General features: G+C 44.6%; 2 protein-coding genes across 2 annotated transcripts; one reads left to right on the forward strand and one right to left on the reverse strand.

The window, feature by feature from the left end:
* Positions 1-398: 398 nt before the first annotated feature.
* Positions 399-10406, reverse strand: esrp1 (epithelial splicing regulatory protein 1). Its single transcript, XM_068755750.1, has 16 exons — positions 10275-10406; positions 9738-9884; positions 9466-9582; positions 8986-9097; positions 8505-8648; positions 8232-8286; positions 8014-8124; positions 7778-7910; positions 7633-7675; positions 6608-6927; positions 5677-5901; positions 5330-5582; positions 4008-4188; positions 3129-3264; positions 2532-2621; positions 399-1586 (listed from the first exon to the last, which is right to left on the reverse strand). Exons 1-16 carry the CDS (start codon positions 10404-10406, stop codon positions 1452-1454), a joined length of 2334 nt encoding a protein of 777 aa, XP_068611851.1. The 3' UTR covers positions 399-1451.
* A 790-nt stretch (positions 10407-11196) lies between these two features.
* virma (vir like m6A methyltransferase associated) lies at positions 11197-24193 on the forward strand. Its single transcript, XM_068759921.1, has 27 exons — positions 11197-11259; positions 11736-11848; positions 12635-12721; positions 14259-14307; positions 14385-14544; positions 14630-14749; positions 15488-15721; positions 16192-16922; positions 17156-17293; positions 17401-17624; positions 17692-18219; positions 18301-18455; positions 18535-18617; positions 19377-19470; positions 19695-20083; positions 20158-20313; positions 20389-20624; positions 20703-20952; positions 21032-21249; positions 21373-21505; positions 21628-21768; positions 21848-22002; positions 22223-22319; positions 22585-22751; positions 22950-23299; positions 23525-23668; positions 23782-24193. Exons 1-27 carry the CDS (start codon positions 11197-11199, stop codon positions 23970-23972), a joined length of 5406 nt encoding a protein of 1801 aa, XP_068616022.1. The 3' UTR covers positions 23973-24193.
* The last annotated feature ends 280 nt before the right edge of the window (positions 24194-24473 follow it).

Raw genomic sequence — 24473 nt, forward strand, 5'->3', positions numbered from 1 at the left:
CAAGTTGGGTGGAGTGCACAAGATTGTGTTACACAATGCCTTGAGGGAGCACGGACATTGTTTTGTGTCTTCCTTCTCTCTTCCCTCTTCCTGCGCTCTTAGTCCCTTTTCCACAGTCTTAAAAAAAACAAACCTCATCCCCACAGACAATGTGTTTAGTGTCTGTGTGACAATAGTTTCGTTGCACGGAATGAGAGTGTCTATTTGGTAATCGGTGAGGACAGTGTGAGGGAGTTCCCAGAGCTTTGCCTCCAGCCACATTCTGTCATCGAATGGCTCCACCTGTGTGTTTGCACTGCTGCACATCACACACCCATCCAGACTCCAGAAAAGAATACAGCAAGGTGGGGGTGAACACTCTGAAGGAAAATCTTAAAATCAAACAGCTGAAGGGCAGCAGACTTCATGTTTATTGGTTTATCCATCATTTCTGCAGGTGGACGTGCCGAACAGGAAGTCCTACTGTGGGACAGCAAAACGACATCCAAAAGGCAACTTTGTGAGGCACTAATGGCAAATAAACTCTTAGGATACAGGTCAGAGAAGTCCTTCTTTGTTGCCTTTCCTTCCAAACTTTCCATCTACCCTCCAAATGATTCAATTTGATAATTCCAAACATCAGTGTAGATGGTGGAGAGAAGACGAGGAAAGTGTGATGGACTGGTTAATATATTCTGCATAACATATGTAATAAAAAAAAAAAGTCTGAAGCTATCTCTGGCTTCTGAGACTCACTCAGTATGCTGAAAGCTTCCGACATGACCAAAAACAACATTGGCGTAACGCAACATGGAACTGGGGGCTTTTCTTTTTAATGTGAGATATTGCATTGTTGTAATTGAGGTCTGATGCAAAAATCAGACAACTTGACAAATTCACTGTAAAATCTATGATATCATTCAAAGACACTGCTAGCATAGTCAATAGTAGTCCTGTTGATTAGCAGTGCATTGATATTTGGCATTATGTAAACATCTTAATATTTTACCTACTAACTTCTTCATGCACAAAAAGCTTCCAATACAATCACTGTATCTGTATCAAATGTATATAAACACATAAAATGCATTGCATAAACAGGTTAAGTATTGAGACGTAACAACGCAGCCATAATACTCATTTCCAGCTCTTTCACACTCAAACACATTCACGCACACACGCTCACTCTTCACAGAGAAGCGTAAGGAAAAGATTTATCTTGATTTCTACTTGGTCATATCAAGGTTAAAAAGTCTATAATGCTTTTAAAATACACAGTGTGCAATATAAGACAAAACTGCTATTTCTGGCTATGGCCACAGTGATTTAGGTACAAAATACATTACTTTATGTTCTTATTGATATAAATAACATATCTAAAAAGTTTTTTTTTTATTCATTTAAACCTAACAATGCATTACAAGTCCTTGACATATAGCAAATTGTCACATGACCTTTGTATATTTATGACCCTACAGCAGGGTCAGGTCCATAAACTGCACCTCTGGCTTGGTCATGAGAGCAGGGAGAGACATGAGGGGAGTATCACCTCCACTGGACTGACCAATCAGACTGCTGTTCAGGAGAGAAACTGATTCCACAGGATTCTGGAGGGGAGGAGGAAGGAGAGTTAAAAAGGTAAGGACAAGGAAGATAGAAGAGTATGATCCACATATCAAACACGAAGCCCTTACACCAACACCAGCTGTTACCCATCACCTTCCCAACCACCTGAAGGCTAGACCCGTTATTATTAGCAGTTGTTGTTACACTACAACACACCAAATGACCTTTTGTGAAGCCCCCAAAACCCCTTAGCTACTATTGCATCTCAAGCTTTCCTTTAACACATTAAACACAGGGCTCGACTGTATTGAAGGGGTCTTGGCAGGTATACGCTCTCTTCCAAGTGCATTCCAGTTAATATTTCTATTTTCATATACTTATCCAAGTTTTAAAAAGACATTCTGATGTGGGTCAGATAACAAAAATGAACGGGATTAACTGTGGAAGAATGGGTTTCCCAAAAGGCCTCCTCCAATTAAACAACTCTATTGGCCCTTTGATTTGCCTTGTGTCTTACTGGTGCTTTATTTTTGGCGTATAGAGACATCTACAAATCTACAGTGCGGGATTAGGGCTGCTTAGCTATGCACTGGCCGACTGCTTTTCAATAGCAAGCTTTAGCAAATGGACAATTAGTCCTCTTCTGTTCTTCTAATGCAGTAACTGGACTTTGTGCAAACAGAAACAAGATTATGTAAACTCCAGAGACAAAGACAAACCCAAAGATTAAGAACTTTCCCCGAATCACTCAACGCAACCAAATGTTTTTCCATATTGTTGGTGGTGTGAGCGGTTAGTGAAAAAAGAAAAGTCCTTTCTACATAGGATGAGCTAGACAGGGATTGCTTTCATGTTGATCCCACTAATCCCCGGTGACCCGTCAAGACCCAAGCCGCAGCTACAACCCCTGTCTAAACTAAATCCACTTTGCAGAGTCTACCACCAATCCTTACCTTCCACCTGTCTCAGACATGTTAAATACACACCCATTCTTTGGGCTGCGTAATTAATGTCCCAGCTGGGTCTTGAGCATGAACGTGCCCGTGGGCGTGCATGAGAGCATCCTCGGGGGCATACTGTGGTGTGAGGAATGAGGAGGAATGAAAGGGAGACGGTGCTGAGAGACAAGCGACAACAAACGGCAACCTAAACGCTGCATGACCATGGAAACGCCAACATGGTGGTGAAAGGGGGGGGGGGACGGGGTTCATGGGGGGAAAACCCACTATATTCTCTCAGTGTGATATTTTCATTTTATATAGTATATATATAACTCTATATTACATCCCAGGGATTCATCGCTCTATTCTAAAATTACATGAGAGTATACTTGACTAGTTCCTGCAATTCAAGTCTAAGCAAGCAGGAGTGCTTGTGTGTTGAACATGGAGAGTAGACAGGATAAACTAGTTTGATAGCCTCGAGGCAAACACAGTGGATACCTGACTATACACACCCACAACAGAAAGAAAGTTGGATACTGAACTCAGATCCAACTGAAAGGTATGTGACGGTTTACAGCACACAGGATTTGCATGTCGAGGAGCAGTATGTATGGCTGGCTGTAGAAAACGGTCGGGTACCTGGTATCCCTGCACGGCATTCAGGAGGTCTTTGACTCCGTTGCTGTAGGTCAGACCTGGCATGCGCACCAACCCCGCTGGAGATGAAAGGGAGGGGGAGGGGAAGAAACCTACAGTGGTAGGTGAGCCAGGTGGACTGGAGAGAGGCAAGAGAGGGAATGCATAGAAAGACTGTTATCACGAAAATACCCCTTTAAAAAAAAAACACACACACACACGCAATGTGAATTATTTGAAAGCTGCAGGAAACAAAGCCAATATGAATCCTAAGACTGACAGAAGCTCTGGGTGTCATTTAGAAATGTCCTCTCAATGACTGGGGCTGACCAGGGCCAGGCAGAGGTCACTGACGTTTACCAAGTGTTCTCTGAGACCACAGTTTTCAGTTATTAACTACCCTTGTCCCAGTCTTTCCCCTTGGCAAGATGAATGGAACCAAGAACAGGCTGTTCCTCTTTTTACACCTCTGAACTAGTCTGTATGCATAGGCATACAGACAATAAACAGAGCAATGCAAACAATAAACCAGGTATAAAACCGTGCTATGCTTATGCTTCATCATTTTATTTGCAGACCAAACAGTAGAATTTGCAGCACCATCTTTTGCAAGTAGTTGGAAAAAGTTCAAAAATGCAAGTTGGTGATGGGGGAAAAAAAACGAGGACCACAAATTTACATGACAGAATTAGCTCCAGTGAAATGTTGAAATGTTTAAGTGCATTTGTGCTGAGGAGGTCGCCATGGTAATTCATATGCAAACATAAGGTCAGACAGCCAAACATTTAAACAATGCTGGTTTAGTTTTATTTGCCTACAAGTTAGCAATGTCTTCAGTTAGTGCCAGAACGTCCGTCACATTCTAATTTCACCTCTGCTCACCTGGGATAGTAGGCTGCGTAGTTCATGTACAGCTGAGCTGAAGCGGGGTAGTACGCGTGTCCCGGTGGCAGGGGGCGCGGGCTTAGCAACACCTGACCCATGGGAGGGTAGAGGGCAGCAGCAGCCTCGGCAGAAAGGACAGGTGGACCAGGGGCAAAGGAGAACGATGGTGGAGACAAACCTGGAGTGGAGGGAATGGACAAAGAAAAAAAGAATGTAAAAGAAAGAGACACACAAGGCCATGATGGCGAGGTCTGGTTATTGTTTGGTTCCGAGAGGCGCTCATGCAAACATGCAAACAAATGCCATCATATCTTAGTACCCGACACTAGATTCATTCTAATAGGGATGCCTTTGATTGTCGTGTAGCTCACCCAGTCTATTTTGCAGATCTGCGGCCAGGTGGGCAATGATCAAGTCTAAACCCCATCATCCTTTCTACATATCCATATGCCATCTACAATTTTTGGTGTTTTGGTCGCATGAAGACCGCTCAACTCTCCTCTTGTGACTAACGGTTGTGTCTTAACTTGGAAAATATTTTTTGCTTGAGAAGTTCAAAAAGGTAAACTTGTCTTAGTATGACTTCATCGCTGTCCACACATACGCGTTCTTGAATCACAAAGTTGTAAAAAAAAAAATCCCATTTAAATAATTTCACTGGAACGCTATCAAAACTATACCTCTCAGTAAAAACTAACAGTAGACCCGTGCACATAAAAGAAAAAAAGGCACAGAGAACGAAGCTTGTTTCTTTGTACCAAATCCTCTGCCCACCTTTCCCCACAGCTCCACCGATTTGAAAAGCACAGGAGACATTATGCGCCTGATGTGCATCAGCCCAAGGAGGCTAAATCCCACAACCACTACGACGATCTGATAAGACTGGAGAGTAGTAAGATTCTTTTGCATACCGGAGTAGCTGTTATGCTTACACTTCTCCATCCCCCTCAGATAGTCACAAAGTATTCAATCAGTGCTAAGTGAGTACAATTATGAATGAGTAACAAACATGCTGCTGAGAAAGATGAGCTACAATCAGAATGTGTGATCACACGTGAAAAGGTGTGTGTGTGTGGGGGGGGGGGGGGGGGGCAGTCAACACACGAGGTTCAGCAAAGCATGCAGATTGGCAACTTAATCACACTAAATTATAAAAGGTACCACACACGCACACAAAAGGTTTTTTAATCCACCCGTTTAGACCCGTCGTCCTCTCCCTCCCTCAGTACTCGATTGGAAGAAACCCAGCAACCCTGCCCCACGTAGGAGCCCACCTACCCTGCAGTCCCGAAGCAACCCCAGCTCCCAGCAGCACTTACGTCTGGACTTACATGGAGGCGGGCTGAGCCCTGTCCCACTCCTGGTCCGGGCATGTGCGAGTGTGTGTGTGTGTGTGAGCGAGCCGCCCATGAGCACCAGGCCCATCTCCTCAGCACTGCAGGAGAACACTTCCACGTAGCGGCTGTTGGTTCCGCGTTGACTGGACATGACGTGTTTGTGGAGCCGCTGCGAGGCTTGGATTGCCCGCTCTGCTGACGTCATCTGGATGAAGCAGTCACCCGATGGACGACCCTGGAAATGAGGCAGCACGGAATTTGGTACTCTGCAGCTTTAAATCACAAATCGTCAGAGTTCAGGGGTGTGTCGGCATGCTTAATTCATGTACCTGCTGGTTGAGGACCATGTGCACACCATGCGGTCTGATGTCATGTGTGAACTCGCCCAGGAAGTTGAGGATGTCCTCGATGCTCGCTGTGTATGGTAGACCCCTCATCCTCAGGCAGTCCCTCATACTACCAGGAGGAGGCAGGAGAGCCATTGCGGGCAGCATTGACACCAAGGGGGCAGGGGCAATTGGGATCAAAGGGGCCGAAGAGTACCGGTTCAACACCTAAAATGTAAATACACCAGTCAGGAATCAGAACTGAATCAAGCCTTTCGCAGATAATTTTCTGGTAAAAATCTAAAATAATACATAAAACATTGCGATGTACATACTAAATTCTAAAGTTTGTGGGTTTTTTGGTTTGGCTTTGTTTGTTCGACAACGCTAAAAACAGAGCATTGTCTCACTTTCAGCAAACAACTTGTAAATATCGGGACTGAAGACCGCAACATCAGCCAGAAATGGACTTTCTTGCATTTCTGGAGAGGACCATGAAAACTTCCTGTTCCGTCATGCATGAAAGCCTCAGCCCAGATATGAATGGGAATTGTGTATTGACAAGAAAATCATTCCATAGGTTGTTGTCCTATAAAGATGGAATACCCATGATAGAGACAGTGTCTAGTACCCTTTAAAAGAACAATTGTGTGTACATACATATATACTTAAGAGAAACACACACACACACAATCCATCTTTCTTTGCAGGTGCCCCGCCCTTAAGCTCTACTCAAATTTTTCCTGTAACTACCTGGGTGGAAAGCAAATACACCCACTAATTAGTGTCGTGCTCGTCCGTGTCTCACCCACACACAGAGAAAATAGATAGCAAGACACAAAACAGCCAAGCCCTGACTTTCAATAAAGGAAGAACAAATGTCGTCCTTGCTCATCCGAAGCACAACCGCATCCAGCCAGGCACCCTGACATACCTGTTGGACCTCTGCAGCAGTGCTTTTGAACAGCTCAATATATCTCCTCCCCAGGATTTCCTTATGTTTCTTCAGGGCACACTGGGCGTGGTCCTCACAGGCAAATAAAACAAAGGCATCGCCCGTAGGACGTCCGTCTGGGTACCGAACAAATAGGATTCCATCCTTCCCTCCGCTGACTGGGCAAGTCGACTTAAGGCCCTCCCCCGAGGAGAAGAAGGCGAGCACCTGCTCGTGCGTGGCGGTGAAAGGAAGGCCACGCATCCTCACGATGATCTGGTCCTCGCGGGACAGAAACATTGCTGCCTCATTTGAGGTACCTGGCACAAACGCATAAAGCAATGAATTCATCTTAGTCAAATCTTGTTATGCAGATTTCATAATCATTGGGTTTTACATCTGGAAGCAGCATTCTAGTGATTTGGGACAGTTTTTTGTTCTTCTACTTATTGATTCTCATCTTTACAACTGTGATTGATATAATCCAGTCCTTTGTTCTTATGATGATAAACATCAGAATCTTACACCAAAGAAGATAATTTCTGCTTTTTGTAAGGCTTTAAAATTGTTGTCAATTTAACAATTGGTCAGTTTGGTCACTCTGGTGCCTCTTTTTGTTCATGATCAGTGACCTGATGTAAATATTGTCAACTTGCAATTGCAAAAGTTCATATATGTGTACGTTTTTTATACATTCATATACAAATGTACAAATAAACACACTGTATAAACTACGTGTTTTGGAAGACCTCCTAATTAGGATGTGTAAAATTTAACTTAATTCCATCCAGTGTTTTTTTTAAGGGGCTTTGGTTTGACCGTACTTTTACAGTGAAACTAATAAACGGCTTCTTGTGGCAGAGGCATGAAAACATCATTTCCATTTAATAACGGGCTGATTGACATGATGGGAAATCAACTCTTGTGACTACGTATATTGTATAAAGAAACGCCTCAAATAATTGTACTCAAGTCCTTGTTTGCTGCTGGTAAGCTAAAAAATAAGATAAGTTTTATCTTCTCACCTCCTGCTATTTTCAGGAAGTCCTCTCCTGTTGCTTTGTAAACCTGCCATGTTAAATAAAACAGAAACCGTCGCTGTGAAAATGGAACAAGACACTGCAAAAGAATAGTTGTAGGTAGTCTGGTGGGTGGATCCAGACGGGTTACCTCTATGTATCTGTTGCCCATGTGGTGTTTGTGTCTCAGTAGCGCCAGGTCTCGATGTTCCTCACTGACAAAACGAACAAGGGCTTCTCCATTCCTTCTCCCCTGAGCGTTAAGGCACAATGCAGCCCCTCCTCTAAACAACACAGAGCATTATGAGGGATGCAAAGCCCGTGTCATCAGCAGGGTTCACTGCTTATGCTGTTGACTTATGGCTAGTACTATAATATACAACATACTTAGCAATGTTGAGTCCTCTGAAGAACCTTGCAATGTCCTGGTCAGACGACTGCCACGGCAAACCTCTGGCTCTGATCACCGTGTTGTCGCACACTTTCTCCATCTTACTGCTGCACCCACATAAAAATACAAATACTCTGTACACGCATATGACATCACATATGCAGTATATATATATATAGATACAGTACCTGAGCGAGGGAGGAACATTACTTACCAAGTGCCTGTCTCAAATTTCTCACTGACTCTCTCTGGGTTACAAAATGTGTGGCCTGTAATGAAAACTATTCAGTTAATGGCCTCAAAACCAGAGTCACAGTGATGTTGTTATCGAAATTGAGATCATTAAAATTTCAAAATAGTAAATAATAAATTATTTATGTTCTTAATTATCAGCGTCGCCATGCTCTTCCAGTAGACATATGTTAAAACTTAAAGAAACTTTCATTTTTCTGTTCACTTTTTAAAACCATGTATCTATCATACTCACAAAATGGCTGATCAAGTAGAGCAAGGACGATGCTGGACATGATGGGGACATGCTGGACTGCGATGTCTGCAGGTAATATCACTGATTGATCCAGAGGGGCCGAGGGATCCCACATGACTGGCACGTCAGCAGGTATACTAAGAGCTGAGGCGGAGAAAGTTAAGGAAAGAAGGGCCAAAAAAAAAAAAACAGTTCCACAGCTCATTCATGTATTTGTATGTTTGAGGTAATATGAAAATGAAAACATGAAAAAAAAAAACTCAAATTAATTCGACCTCAAGTAAAACAGTGGTTCTGTTCCAGCTGGTTTGCAGGGTTTGTCCTTTTGGCTAATCACACACCTGGATACTGCGCACCAAGGTAAGGTGCTGCCTTTTGTTTCCCTATTTGCATTTCAAAGCCTCCGTTCCTGCAGCCAACACCTGTGGCTCATAAGCATGTTACCTGTACAGGACCAATGCAAGGATTAAGGGAAGGATACACTCTGCCATGATGTGGACATTCACAGCCTTGAGGTCAGGTGTGGGGAAGTGCATCTTGAACTCTTTCCGGAGGTCAAAGAACGAGTAGAAACAGTCTGGAACCAGGATGTTCTGGAGAGGAAGGGATTAAATGAAAGGATGTGAGCATCAACAGGTGCCAGTTTATTGCCACCATAAGGCTGTTTACTCAAGGTAGCGGCCATTGTGTAACATTAAGACGTGTGGAAGAATTCAATCGGCTTCATTGTTTGGTGGCGTTTTACATGCACTCGTGTGATATGTGCATGGGTGTGTGTGTGTGTGTGTGTGTCATTAGACGGGTTGTTCAGTCGCGGATCGACTTTCACATTAAATACAACCAGGAGCACGGCGCTGACCCAACACATCCGACACGCATCCGACACGCTGAAGGTTCCTGCAGCAGTCAGGCAGCATCCGCCCCGGCTGCAACGTGTTCTTCACTGGATGAGCTTGCTCACCTTGCTCGTGGCCTCGGGGTGAATCACTTGGCGGATGTGGAGCTGCCCGTCTGTACACAAACACACCGACGTGCCCGCGCCTGCGCTGTTCACCTCATTTGTCAGCTGTAGATGAAACTGCAGAGACAGGTGAGAAACATTTGTAAAAGAAATACAAAAAAAAATTAAATATAAATATACAATTCAGAATCCAAGCTGAAGCATCTCCACCAGCAGAAATAATTATGATGTAATAACAACTTTATCTAACGACTAACGAGAGAGGTTATTACCAGGTTTAACGCCGTTTCAAGACTTGTGGCTGTGAAGACACAGTCTGCTTTGGATCCATTCTCCTCCTCCACATCCTCCTCCTCCTCTTTCTCCTCTGTCGAGTCTGAGAGGTCGTGCTTAATGAGGAGCTCATTCACCTTGCCCAACTGGTTTAGAGAAAGAAAGAAAAAAAAACTAGTCAGTCTCGAGACAAGCCTACACAGAAGCCCAAAGGCTGTCGGCTGGTTTACCAATATTGAATTGCTGTATCGTAGATCTTTATTCTATAATGAACACGTTATAAGACCAGAAGTCTGTTTAAAGCTACGCGTCCCTCTTAAAAGTCTACACTGAACTCAATTTTTAAAAATTTCTATAAATCTACACATTTGAAACGCACCTCGTGTACCAATTCCATTTATTATTCAAAAGTCATTTTAACATTCGTTTTATTTGAGGCTGGACGACTTCAGTTCCGTTCACCTGCACACTGGTACTTGCCATTATTACATTTCCTATTTTAGAATAACAACATTACGCAGTAATAAATCTTTTACCTTTTTGTTCTTTATATCCACCAGCTGCCAAACCAGCTGCAGGAGCTCCCTCTCGTCAGATCCCAGCAGCTCTCCGCTGGCGCCAGATGTGGTGGTAAAAAGCACCACCAGGTAGTCTACCTGCGCCGTCATCTGAACACAGGCACAGCCAAAAGTGCTACTCTAATAACCAAAGGTAAAGATCAGTAACTGAATATACACCGGAACGAAATCACAAACTGAAGGCGACAGGTACGAACGCCTTCACTTTGACAGCCGCGGCTCAAAGGTGAGCTCCGTAGTTGCAAGTTTCGTCGCTTGAGGAATTTTACACGAAGCCTCCCATAGTCACCATCGCGGAGTAATGGCTGAATGTTCCCTGGTTTTTGTAGTGCATCTACCTGTGTGACCACGTGACTCTCTACCTGCCCCTTTCCTTCTTCAGGCGGTTTACGGATTAGAACGTGGCGGAAAAATATCTGTTATTTTCTATGCAGCATATTTTAAAGGTATTTAAGAACGCCATTTTAGTATTTCTTTGTTTCCATGTCAAATGACATAAATGCGCGGAAGTGAAATAAGCAGGGCAACCAAAATTAAGTTTACCAGGAGCTCTAGTCAAGTATTTTGCAAGCATGCATTTATTTTATTTAACACAAATTGTCAATTTTATGTTGAATATCTGCAGAAAATTCTATTAAAAGTTTTAGATATGTTGAAAACGACAAACAAAGAAACCGAAACCCTTCAAATGTGTATTCTGTCGTCAGATAGAAAAAAGAATACGTGACGAAAATAATAATAATAATAATAATAATAATAATAATTTAATCATAATAATTATAATAATCATCATAATAATAATAATGTAATGTGACGTCACTTTATGCGCCGGAAGTATTTACTATCCCGGAAGTAGTAGACTACCGTGATTAGGACAGCGATGGCGGGGGATCCTTCAACGGAGCTTCTATTTCTCGATACGTTCAAGCACCAGAATGCGGAGGTGATGTTGATGATGCCCTGCCACCCTTTGTATATTTGTTTTTTCTCTGCCTCCGCTCAACACTCAAACTAGTCGCGTTCAGGAGTTTTGGAGAATGATGCTCAACTTCAAAGCTATCAGCTTTGCTAACATTAGCAGTTGCAACATTATCATGGTTGTGAGCATAGATAGCATAGCAATTATTTGCTTTTATCGTACATCGTAATTGCCTAATTGTATCAGTGATTGGCTAAACGCAGATGGCCTCGTATACATAATAGTATCAAATATGAACGCGGTTTTTGTCGTCCTTGCACACTTTGTTTGCTATTTAGCTAACTGGCAAATGCTAGCTGTATGATCTCAAACTTGGCCATGTTTACCTGAGAATCAACACACGAAGAGCAGATCTGTAGTGTAATTTCATCTTAGTATGTTATTCATTAGATTGCCTCTTTGTAGGGGTTGTGTTCATTTTAATTTTCTATGTATTTCAGTTAACCAATGTGGACGTGGTGCGGTTTCCATGCGGGGTGTTAATCACAGAGGTGCGGGTCATTCCCCCAGGGATCAAGGCGCACAGCAATTTACCTGACAAGCGAGCCTTTGGGTAAGCGCTCTATCACTGGCATGTAGGAAGTTTCCAGGTGGTTTGGACAACTAAGACAAAGCAAGTGTAATGAAAAAAAAACGTTTTCTGTAGTTGCTAAAACCTATCTAAAGAGTTTGTAGTCAAATTTATTGTTGCAAAATATCCCATGGCAGGATAATGCCACTATTAATAATCTTGTAAAATAGCTCCAACCCTAATCCACACGCACACAGTATTAATTAATCCCTTACCTTCCCCTCCATTTTCGGTTTCTCATATGTGACTATGGCACCATAACCGACAAACATTGAGCAGGTGTTCGTTATTATGTTATGTGTAAGTTAGTATTTCAGGTAGTTAAAATATGTACTTTGTTTTAAGGGATGAAAAAGATGCTGAGGTTCTCCTTGGGAGTGACCAGGTTGGATAAGATTAGAAATTAGGCATTAAGAGGGACAGTGAAGATTAGATACTTTTGGAGATCACTTCAGAGACTTCTCCCTATAATTGTCTAAAACAGGTGCATTATATTAAATATTTGTTTCTAGTAGTCTGACCCCCCCCCCGAATGTATATACATTGGAAAAAGAAGTTGAGTAAAACACCACATTTGAGTATTAACATTTCTGACACATTTTCTAAGACCATCTTTATGGCAGGGGTGGTTTATTAAATTGCAAATCATTGAGCAGGTATCTCAGATGAAAGAGGCTGATGATTATCCTTATATCATAAAGCCTTGTGTAGAAAAATAAATATGGTAATACTCTGCCTAATTGCTCTGTGTGTGTCCTTTTTTTCCAGGGAGACATCGCCTCATGCCTTCCAGTTGGAGCTGTTCTTTAACAATGTCGCCAAACCCAGCAACCCCTCATTTCACAGACTGGGCAGGTCAGCATTGTGTTCTTTCCACCTTCCTATCTCATTTTTGTGGATCCCTATAAACCCTCATCCGTTTCTCTATTTCCCGATCTAATGTCTTTGTGCTTCAGCTACAAATGTGTGACTTACCTGTTGAACCTGTTGCTGCATCATCTGAGCCCTGCTCTAAGAGGCCAGAGGGTTGTGTGTGCCCCCACCCATGTTCAGGTGTCTTTGTTCCCTTGCTGGTTAACCTGTCTCTCCAGAAACCCAACTCCAAGCACAACAGTCAATAAAGTGACACATAAACTTAGGGATCCCAGTGAAACAAATGAGTTGTGGATTGTCTGGCTCAATCAGTGTCTTTAATAGAAACACTAAACAGAGACATTCACAGTAGCACTATAGAGCATAAGTATATATTTAGGAGTGAGTACTATTTAAGGCTTGCTGTAAACAGTACAGCACACCCAAGTTACTATTTCTGGCAGGAATGTTGGTAGTAGATTTTATAACATGTCAAATTGTGTGTGTGTGTGTGTGTGTGTGTGTGTGTGTGTGTGATTATATTAAAAATCAACTTTCCTGGGTCTTGTGACTTTGTTTGGTCTATGCCAGGATCTTCCAACTGCTTTTCAGCAACCTATCCCGTTGTTTATCTGTCTGGAAAAATACTAAAGCAAGATGTAACATGAATACAATCAATTATTTTATTTCATTTAGTAAATATTTAAACAATTGGGGAAGAATTATATTGGTATTCTGTGAGGTTCTGGCTCTTGTTGTCAGACTGGTGAGCGCATTTGTGTAACCTTAATCTACAGCACTTGTTTAGGGATGAGAATACTTGACTGAAAGACTTGATGATCTTTGTCTTATTTTGAAATTATCTGCGCTACAACGGAGGACAGACACGTTCCTTGGCTTTAATAAAGTACCGGTATCATAAATACTGTTGTTCTGTTTTATATAATAAATCTTTGTTTGTGCCGCAGGATGTGATGACATGCCTTAAAAAAGCAGTGTACATAGTTTTACCCTCTTAATGGATAGCAAAAACCATAAATTAAGGAGTTATTTTCAGTCCATTTATCCATTTTCTGCTGCTTATCTCGGTCCTTACAGTGGGTTTAATTCTATCCAAAACAACTGAAGTAATAAAAATATGTGATGTAATAACAAACAATGCTCGATCATATCGTCCCTAGCGCTCATTGGCCAATATGATTGTGAAACAGGTTTTAAATTATATTCTATATAGCATTAAGAAGACCTTTTAAAAACTGATGAATTTGTCTCTGTGCAGAAACATTTTGCTCCTCCTTTGGCACAGTACAAGCGAGCTGAGGAGGAGGAGGGAGTTCGTTCTGGACATAATTACACAGTCATTTGGTGCTGGGTGGAAGGAGGTTAATCTAGGACACTAAATATTGCTGCTTAACCTCTTTTCATCCAAATTATATTTCTAATTTCTAAGCAATTGTGCAACAGAGTTAAAAACGTTTCCAATCTTGACGATGATTTCCCGCAATATTTTAATCTCCCCTGTCCTGCTTTCTACCTTCAGTCTGGAGTATGATGAGAACAAATCCATCGTGTTCAGACCCAGTGGAAAGGTAATCGTTTAAGATCTGCAGATGTATTTAGTGTTTTCTGTCGATTGGTGGATAACCAAAGGCAGTTGTCTGTGCAGGTAAACACGGATGGCCTGGTGCTGCGCGGCTGGTACACCAGTCTGACCGTAGCCGTGTACGGGACAGCAGAGCGCCCGCATGGACACGAACAAGGCTCGCCCCCTCCTCCACCCCCACCACCTCAGCAACCAGCTGGGAACAAGAGGATCGTTAAACAAGGTGCTCATCACTGAACTGGAACAAGCCAACGCTCTCGCGTTCACGCCCACGCCCTCTTCCTGAAGCTTGTTCTGCCTCTTTCCAGAGTGGGAAAAAGATGAGCAGTATAATGGCAGTCCACCCAGACCTGCACCCAGAGGACCTCGTACTCCGCCTGGGCCTCCGCCCCCAGATGATGATGATGAAGAGCCGGTCCAAGTAACTGGTCAGGATGGTACCGCTGCTTTATTTTAGATCACATTACTTCAAACATTATTAGGCCCTGATTTAGCAATAATGACAGACGGTCTTTCGACATCAGTTTGTTCTCATGAATTAGTCCTGAAGTTTATAACACAAGAAAATCTCTGTTATTCCACAAATGTGACACAAAATTCAGTTTTCTCACCCTCAGTTTTGTACATTCATTAAACCGCAGCAGGGCGGAATGAAATGTCTCCTGATGGCTTGATTGCTCAATGCCTCGGGTCATTTCATGTCGCCAAGAAAGTGATATTTGCTTTGATCTATCCAAAACAGTGAGCAGAAGGTTGCACAATATTTCTCTTGGCCTCCACTGTAAGCTAATGTGGCTGTAAATGTAAAGTCTGCTGATGTTGTAATGTAAAGGGAGCATTATGTTCATTGTGATGGGTTGTGTAGCCTAAGCAAGTCTCTACTCGCAGATGAATTCAATGTACTGAAACGAATGGCATCGAGTGGCTTCCTGCCTGGAGGACAAACGCATAAAAAGAGGATTCATGCTTTGCGCAGTCTTTTAAATTAAAGTAAATTGTGTAGAAGCATCGTGTTATGAATGTGCTCTAACATGCAAAAAACAAAACAAAAGAGTATGATTTCGTTATTTAAGTAGGCCTGTATGTTTAGATGAAGTTCTAGCGTTCATAATTAGGTCTGCTGAATAGGTATGTTGGCTAAATGGTGTCTGTTGTGATGTCTGCAGTGGGCGTGGTCAAAGACGAGCCGTGTCCGGGCCCCGACGACTACCTGGAGACCGTCTCACCCGAAAGACCGCCCCCAGCTGACGAAACGTACTCTGAGGCTGAACAAGAGGGAGAAGGTGAAGAGGGCGAAGAGGAGGTGCACGAGGAAGAGGATGCACGCACTGAGGGCAGCGCTCCAGAAGAGGAGGAGGAAGAAGAGGAGGGTGAGGACGAGGAAGAGGAGATGGAGGAAGGTAGGGGATTTATTCTGTGAGAGTAGGATAGTCTACAATCTCAAATGAACCCCTGGTGCTGCAAACTCACCAGACCTCCCGGGGGGGCAGCGGAAACGGGGGGGGGGTCCATTTGGGACTGCGTGAAGGCGGGAGAGAGAGTGTGTGCGCTCTGGCATGCTCCCTTCACATACGACCGCCGAACGCTCCAAACTCACAGCTAGCCAGCCGCAGGCTACTCAGAACGCCTAAATGTTCATAGGTCTGCTGCATCCCCACCGTCGTGGCTGCGCTGTAGTGACATCCTGCACGTGAAACTAACCCCGCATGCTGGGAGTGATGCTGTCATGTGAGAAAGCGAGGGAATGTGTAATAGTTGCTTTCCTCCTCATTTCCATTCCATTACACACATGTTTAATGAAATATCTGGAGTATTTTATTCAGCATGTGTGAGCGTTTGCCTAATTGTCTTGTCTCTTTCATATCTTCAGGCGACGACGGCTATGAGCAGATTTCCAGTGATGAGGATGATCTCGATAATGGTAGTTTCAAGTTGCCCACGTTTGACATAGACTACAATCCTGAGGACCTGGCATCTGTTCCACCAGTCCAGTATGACCCATATGAACGGGAACTCAGACCCCTGCTGTACTTCACCCCTCCGTTCAAGACCCGCTTTGACACACAGTTTGAGAAGGCCAGTGTAGAGGAGCCCGCGGACCCTGGTGGCACCGAAGGACCGGCAGGTGGAGATGAGGCTGAGGCTGTGACGCAGATGAAAGAGCTACTAGCAAGCATTGGAGAAGAAAGAGATGTCAACTGGATCACTGCTCTGGAAGAGGCGCCCGGACTACTGGCCAGAGGTCTGGCTTATTTAATCAAGCAAGGAGAAACAGAGCTGGGGGGTCACATTGAAATGTTGGCCCAATGGACACTTCAGGCGCTGAGTATGGAGATCGCTCTCACGCAGCCCATCGCTCTTAACCTTAGGCAGTTGAAAGCTGGTGCGAAGCTCGTGTCGTGCCTTGCAGAGTGCCCACAGGGCCTCACGGCGCTGCTGCAAGAAGGGGCCCTAAATGTGCTGCTGCAGCTGCTGAGCACAGACCACGTCTCATCCACACTGAAGCTTAGCATCCTTAAAGCGCTAGGCGCTCTCATCAATGCCCCCGTTGGAATGGAGGCTTTCGTGCACGCAGGAGAATCAGAGAAGAGCGGCTATCAGGTCAGCATTACCAAGACCACAGCTCGAAAATAAGTACAATACACTTTCACATTATAGTAAAATGTAAATCTATTTTTTTTTTTTTGTCATCATCTTAATGAGTCTGCCTGACAATTAAATAAAGCACACGTCTGACTCGGGGAATGTCCTTATACGTTTACAGAAAACAGCGATTAGTTCAACAACATGTTGACTTCTTGCTTCGTTCATCTGACGTTAGTTTCCGTTTGCAGCGTTTGGTCCAGCTGTTCCTGCGTGAGGAAACGGTGCGGGTCATCACGGCTGGAAACACCATATTGCAGAAAAGCCACGTGTATGAGCTGCTGGTCGATCTGCAGAATGCCGCAGCGACATTGAGTGAACAGCAGCAGGTAGACGGGGTCACAATCTCACACACAAACATGCACACTTCGTCTGACTTCAACTAATTCATAGAAATATTCTCTCATGGATAATATTGAGTCCGTATTTTTCTCAGGAGGAGATGGAGGACGCCGAGACCCCCATGGAGGAGGAGCCATCGATTTCTTCCCCTGTGAGTGAGGCCGAGCTCGACAGACTGGCAGGCGTTTTAGAAGAGTTGCACCACTTACTAGAGACGGCGCCGAACTGCATGGTGCAGCCGCCTGGGAAAGCTTTCCCCACTACTGCTAGGATAACGGGACCACAGGAACGGGACGATCCGTACCCAACGCTGTACAGGTAGCCATTTAAACTTGAATGTAATTGCAGCCCACTGATTGTTTAGTAATCCTTTTCTCCTTTATAGGTACATGCATGCTTCTCATGTCCTGGAGAGCGTGGCAGCGGTACTGTCAGCAGCTGCAGCCGCCGGCCACCTCGGTGTCACCCAAGCTGTGAGAGAGCTTCTCCGCTTCCTGTCACTCACCCAGTCAGGTCTGCTCTTCCTCCTTGCCCAGCCGACTCCAACTAACATCTTGCTGCGAGTCCTGGCATCAATGGCAGAGGCTGAGGGGGAGGACACCGCCTTCCCTGGGGCAGAGGGATGCCTCACGGGCCCAGGGTTCGGCGAAGAGGGCTTTGGTGTGTGGCTAATGCAGGCGCTGCATGCGCTTCAGGGTGTGTCTGAGCTCATGAGTCATGTGGCCACTCGGGGAGAAGGAGGAGCTGGGCTAGAGGAAGGCGACAACGCAGAGGTGCTGGGCATGCTCCATGCGCTCTATCTGATGACCTTCAGTCAGACCGGCCGCAGTGCTGTGGCCCATGTCTTCAGCCTGGAGAACAACCTGTCCTGTCTGGTGACTCTGCTCCAGCACCACAGCAAGGATGGACAGGGGTATGGCTCGCCTCCCTTTTTATAGGTCTATTTCTTTGAAACTATTTTATATATATGTTCATCTTTTCCTCCTTTTTTCAGTGAGGTCAAAGCTCGCAAAGCCGTCACCTATAATTATGCCTGCATGCTGGTGCTGCTGGTGGTGCAGACCTCTAATGAAGTGCGGATGATGGAACAACAAGCTGCTCCGCTACTCTGCATAGTCAAGGCTGATGAAACCAATGCTAAGTTGCAGGGTAAATCTCATCACACAGGACAATGTTGCTGGTTTTTACGCATGCTTTTCCTCATTGCAGTGTTTTCTTCCTACTTTAGAGCTCAGCAAATGGTTGGAGCCCCTGGAAAAACTTCACTTTGAAATAGTCAGCATTCCCTCCCTTATAGACTACATCAAACAGGTACAGATCTGCAGGGATCCTGCAAAGTGTACAAAAGCATGATATTGATTATAATTCATTTCTAGGTCTGGATAATTATGGAAAATACAAAAGCGTTTCTATTTGTGTTCCCAGGCTGTTGCCCCCCCCGATCCCTTTTTTAAATATGTAAAACTCGCAATTTATGAACGTTTATAAATGATGAAAGGCGATTATCTTTCTGGCATTCAGAGCAGGCAGGCACCACAGTCAAAATATTACCACAGTGTGGGCTAGAGCGAGCTTGATATTGTAAAAAAAAAAGAATGCATCAAAAATAACCAAATATCCAGTTTATTTATGCGGTGATGTTCGTCAGAGAGGAAAAATATTTTCTGCTGCGGAGAAAACATTGAGAATGCCAAATCATTTTGTGATTTTTGAAGGATCCTGATTCACTCCTCATACATACTTGCTGAGGTACAGCAATATTTCACTTATTTTTTTTATTCTCACTCTGAACGTTCTAATAATTCTGGAGTCATATGACAAGACAAATTCCAAAAACATCATCATCTAGAATTCTAAAGGTGGCTTCATGTTATTACAGGAAAACAATATGTGTTCACTACTTTAAAATACCTGTCAAATACCTTTACATCTAATTCTGTGTCTGAGAGACGCGAGATATTCTCCAGGAATCCAGCTTTACGGACCGATCAAATATAAACCTGCTCTATAATGTATTGGAGTTGAAGCTTGAGGTTGTGATTTTAAACTCATACCTACTCTTGACTTCAGAATGTGGAAAATGTCCTGGCTGCTGAAGGAACTGGAATGGTCACTGCTCTCAGGGTCCTTTGTCACATTGCCTGCCCCCCACATGCTGTAGAAGGTAAAGACTCCACACATGATTTTTCACACAGATGACAAACAAACCTAATAAACCTTGAATGTATTTTCTTCCTCATAAAACATTTGAAAAGTGGACTTTACCTACCACATCCTCGTTTACTGTTTTCTAATCTTACACCCTCCCTTTTGTGACTCTGCTCTTTTTCGTGGCCTTAACGCCAAACACAACAGTGGCCCACACCTTTGCTGTCCTTCATTTAACAGGACAGCAGAGAGATCTTAAATGGAGTCTCGCAGGAGTCCAGCTGTTCTCTGGAGAAGGTCTGGATACGTGTGTGCGTGTTCTGCAGCAACTGTGCAGCGTTTTGCTGCAGCCATGGCGCGTCCACGGACAGATGGGCCCTACGCCGCAGCGCTGCATGATCCTGAGTATATGCATCAGCACCCTGCGGTTGCTGCGCACCATGCTGATGGAGCTGCTGCGTGGAGGAGCGTTCCAGTTCAGGGATACTCGTGTGGCCAGTGTGCTGGTGACACTTCACATGATAGTCTGTTCCATCCCTGCGTCCGGACGTCTGGACGGAGAGGAGACCAGAGTGCAGGCGCTGATCGTTGATATACTGCTCACCTTCACGCAGGGGGTTAATGAAGAGGTTTGTGAATGAAGCGGCCCAGAAATATTGTGCAGAAAACGTCCTTTAATAATCTCCGTTTGTTTTCGGTGCAGGTTACTCACACAGAAGAGACCCTGGCCAGCAACACTTGGTCTCTGATGTTGAAGGAGGTCTTGAACTCACTGGTGAAAGCTCCTGAAGGTCTGTTCTCTGGTCTGACCTTGCTGTCTGAGCTTCTACCGCTTCCATTGCCAATCCTGAGCACTCAGGTAACCCACCTTTCTACTCTGCTTACTTTCTCTTTTATTGGATTCCTGTTTCAACAATCAGTTGTTTGTCCACAGGTAATATCAGTCCAAGATGTGGCTGTAGCCTTAAATACACGGAAGCTTTGGAGCATGCACGTACGGGCACAATGGAAAGTCTTTTCCGAGGCGTTGAAGTGTGTGTGCACAACCACCTGCCCTCCTCTCTTGGCTATGCTGAGGAGGATGTGCATTCAGCTGGCAGACCTGTCTTCGCCGAGCGCACTGCTCGTCATGAAGACCTTGCTCGAGATGCTGCTGGAGGAGCTGCAGCCGTAAGTTAAAAACACGCTCGTTTGTTTGAGTTTATGCTTGCGACCGTATTTGAATGACATTCGATGTGCTAACTGCAGGGCAGAAGGGAAGACGGTGTGCTCGGGCCAGGTGGTGCGTCTGCTTTCTTTGATGGACACGCTGGTGTCGCAGAAAGCATGCAAGAGCGCAGCGCTGCACTTGCTGTCCGGGTCCGTGTTTGCCGAAGAACAGCTGGCCGATCCGTTCCCGGTGTTGCTGTCTCTATTAGTCCCCCCAAGTGATCACTCCTTACAGCAGCAGCAATGCAGTGAACTAGTGGGGACAATATTACAGTCACTGTGTGACCAGGTAAGCAAGCAAAGATTTCATGATTCCTTACAGCGGAAGCAACAAATCCCTCAAAAGTATTCCTCTCTGTCTTCGCCAGGACATTTCACTGATGGTATCTCCACCTGGTGAAAGCTGTGTGTCAGAGCCTGAGCAGCTAGCAAATGCACTTCCAGCGCGAGAGATGATGTCATTAGTGTGCAAGGCCTTGTTGGATGTTTTGGGGCATTCGGAGAGCAGTGCCCCTCTCCTCCTCACCTGCATCAGGACGTTGACATTCCTCACAGAGCACGACTACGGACTCTACCACCTCAAAGTGTAATGTTCAATGCTATCTTGTTGGTTATAAGCAATTCTCCCTGTCTCTTAACAAAAATATTCCTAGAATTGCATCATTTTGTTTGTAAAACTAATGTTTTATTACACTTCATATTGTTGCAGTACTCTGAAGAAACATGGCGCGGGTCTGTGTTTGCTGTTGAAGAGACTGGCACTTCCCTTCAACAAGGACTCAGCAGATCCGCTCTCAGCTCTGCTTGACTTCCTCAGACAGATCGTCAGCACAGAAGTAATGGTGAGTTCTTACTGATTTAGCTGGTCCATCTTTCACAACTTGTAGTGGGGAGATGTGTACTTGCTGTGTATTGCACTTATAAAAAGTATTTTCATGGTTGTTTTTGCTGCGTTCCAATCTAGTGCACTGATGAGCCCCAGGGGTCCGGTGAGGAGTCCAGCTTCAGTGCTCCACGGTTCCTATCAGGCGCTGAGATGAAAGCTCTGCTGCAGTGGGAAGACTCTGAATCCCATCCACTTTCGACTTTAGAGACCCAAGTTGCGGTACAGATTTTTCACATGTGCGTACAGGTTTTGCTAACTGGCACTTCTGCTTTCACCTAACTCTCAACTGTGTCTGTAGAAACTGTGTAAGGAGGACGATACACTGGAGCCCATGTTGGAGAATGTGATTGTTTTGAGGCAGTTGCTGGAGATGGCCACAGATACAGCTCCTGCTGAAGATTCTGAGCCCACTCTTCCCCCACCTGAAGCACTTGGGGCTCAGTTTAATAACAGGTACAAAACATCATCCATCGATGTCTGTAGGTTCTCGGTCATCCAGGTCGAGGTAAATCAAGAAGAAGAAAAAAGGGTAAACTGGGCTTGCTTAAGTTTGGTTGAAGATGTTTCACCTCTCATCCAAGAGGCTTTTTCAGTTCTGACTTGACTCAGGAATCACTTTAGTGGATATTTAGAGACTATGGATGTAAGTTTTTTGGGGTTTTTTTATCTGCAGGACTGTGTTCATTTTATCAGAAGCACTGGATGAACAACTGAAGACTCTCTGGTTCTCTCCTTTCCAAACTGATGACATAGAGACAGACCTTGATATGGTAAGTGTGGTCAGTGCACATTTTGTTGCACAGTTGTTTATGCCCTACCAAAGGGAACATAGATTTCAGGGCTACCCTGTGTTCATACTTACTTCAATACTTGGGATTCACTTTATAAATGCTCAACAGAATTTAGTAGCAGTTCACATTCTTTGGAATGGCGCTACATGTGTGTGTGTCTGAGAACTGGTTTCTTTCATTTCCCCTTCATTATATACACACGATTACAGCAATGTGTTTGATTAGCGCTTTGTCTGCGTGGCAGGTGAAGGTGGACCTGCTGGGTCTGGCTCAGGAGTGTTGTCCAGAACTGGACCTTAAGGCAGAGCTGGAGCGCTCTATCCTTTCGGAGCCCTCCTCACCTGGTCACACAAAGGCTCCAAAAGGCTTCCGACTGGGTAAACACAAGCACGAGACATTCATCACATCAAGGTATAGTTCCCCTGTTTGTTTTCACGTTAATATATCCGCAGCATCAAAATTATGATCAACTTGCCCTTCTGTCCATCCTTCCATCCCTATGTTATCTTGTTTTTGTCCAGAGGACATCTCATATATTTTTCCACGACTCCCGTAATATATTTTGTTTTAGACATCTGACTGAGTGTCTCCTTGTACTTGCCTCTGCAGCGGGAAATCAGACTACACTGAGCCTGCAAAGAGAGCTCACATCATGGCTGCTCCTCGTGGCCGTGGGGGCCGTGGGGGCTTTGGACAGAATCTCTGCCGACCCCATGATATCTTCCGTCAGCGCAAACAGAACACTTCCCGTCCTCCCAGCATGCACGTGGATGACTTTGTGGCAGCCGAGTTTAAAGACATTACAACTCCCCTTGGACTTTTGCCGCCTAAGAGGCCCCTCAAAAGCTCCCCCAAACCCCCCACCAGAGGTCTGTTCGCTGGCAACAGAGGCAGAGCCACCTTCCACAGCCAGACTCGCTTTTTCACTCCACCACAGCCGAAAGGTGTACTGCTGTCCGGTAAGAACACACACACACACACACACACACACTCATCATTGGAGGAAACATTTCTTGTTGTCACATGATAAGCTAAGTGAACTCCCAAGTTAGTGATGTTTACTTTCAGCCTGAGATAATATTGACACAATACAACGCCTAGTAGTGATTGGGTATCTCTGCTATAGAACAATGCCACTTGTTGACCAGCAGGGGGAGATAAATCCTTTCTTTCTGATTGGTTAGGTAACTACGTCCGCAGAGAAGGAGGCCGTGGTTCTTCATGGGGTGGTCAAGTTCCGGCTGTCACTCACAGAGGAACCTACAGCGAAGCTCGAGGAGGCCAGAGCAACTTCACACGCGGGCCGCTGCCATCTCGACAACTCCCAAGTACGAAGTGTTCATGCACGCAGATACTGCAGAAATATATATTTCATACTGCCTTTCAAAGCCCCGAGCTAAAAATGTGTTGCTTTGTTCTCCTGCCCATCTTTATTTTCCAGGCGCATATCGTCTGGCTCCACGGGATCGAGCTCCGCGGGGAAGAGGAGGCGCCGGGTTGTCATGGCTTAGTGGCGGAGGCGGTGGCGGTGTGGGTGGGGGAGGCGGTAGAGGATCTCAGGGGAGCAAGTTTAGCGGTGGGGGAGGTAGTGGAGGGGGGCGGGGCAGACATGTCCGTTCTTTTACCAGGTAAATTCAGCTGGACAATGACTGCCACTGCACATGGCAACATATGGACCAATCGTTACGTATATGCTGTCTCCATGGAAACGTGGCGGGACGGCATCGCCTCAATGACATACAGACTCTGTGTTGATGTTGTGTTTAGAGAATAAAGGTCACATTAACTCGTTTTATTCAAACTCGTTTCAACCATCATAATATCAGAGAATATTTATTATTGATAGCTAAGGTTCCGACAATAACAGCAAGAAATAAGTTGAGGCATAAACTATACATTAACAGGAGAACGGCTACGAGTTGAATTGCATGCTTTGTTTTTCACGTTCAGACGACCAAATGTGAAATATTTGACGAGTTAAGTAAAAAAAATATTTGTGTTCCTATGGAATATTTTCTGATAATCTATAGGGAAAAAAAAGGTTATTACTAAAGCCAGCTCTAAGTGCTGCAATGAATTCGCTCCTGAGATCAAGAACCTTACTTGAACTGAAACCTGATGGATACAAGTAGA

The sequence above is a fragment of the Brachionichthys hirsutus genome, chromosome 3, assembly GCF_040956055.1.
Source record: "Brachionichthys hirsutus isolate HB-005 chromosome 3, CSIRO-AGI_Bhir_v1, whole genome shotgun sequence".
NCBI lineage: Eukaryota > Metazoa > Chordata > Actinopteri > Lophiiformes > Brachionichthyidae > Brachionichthys > Brachionichthys hirsutus.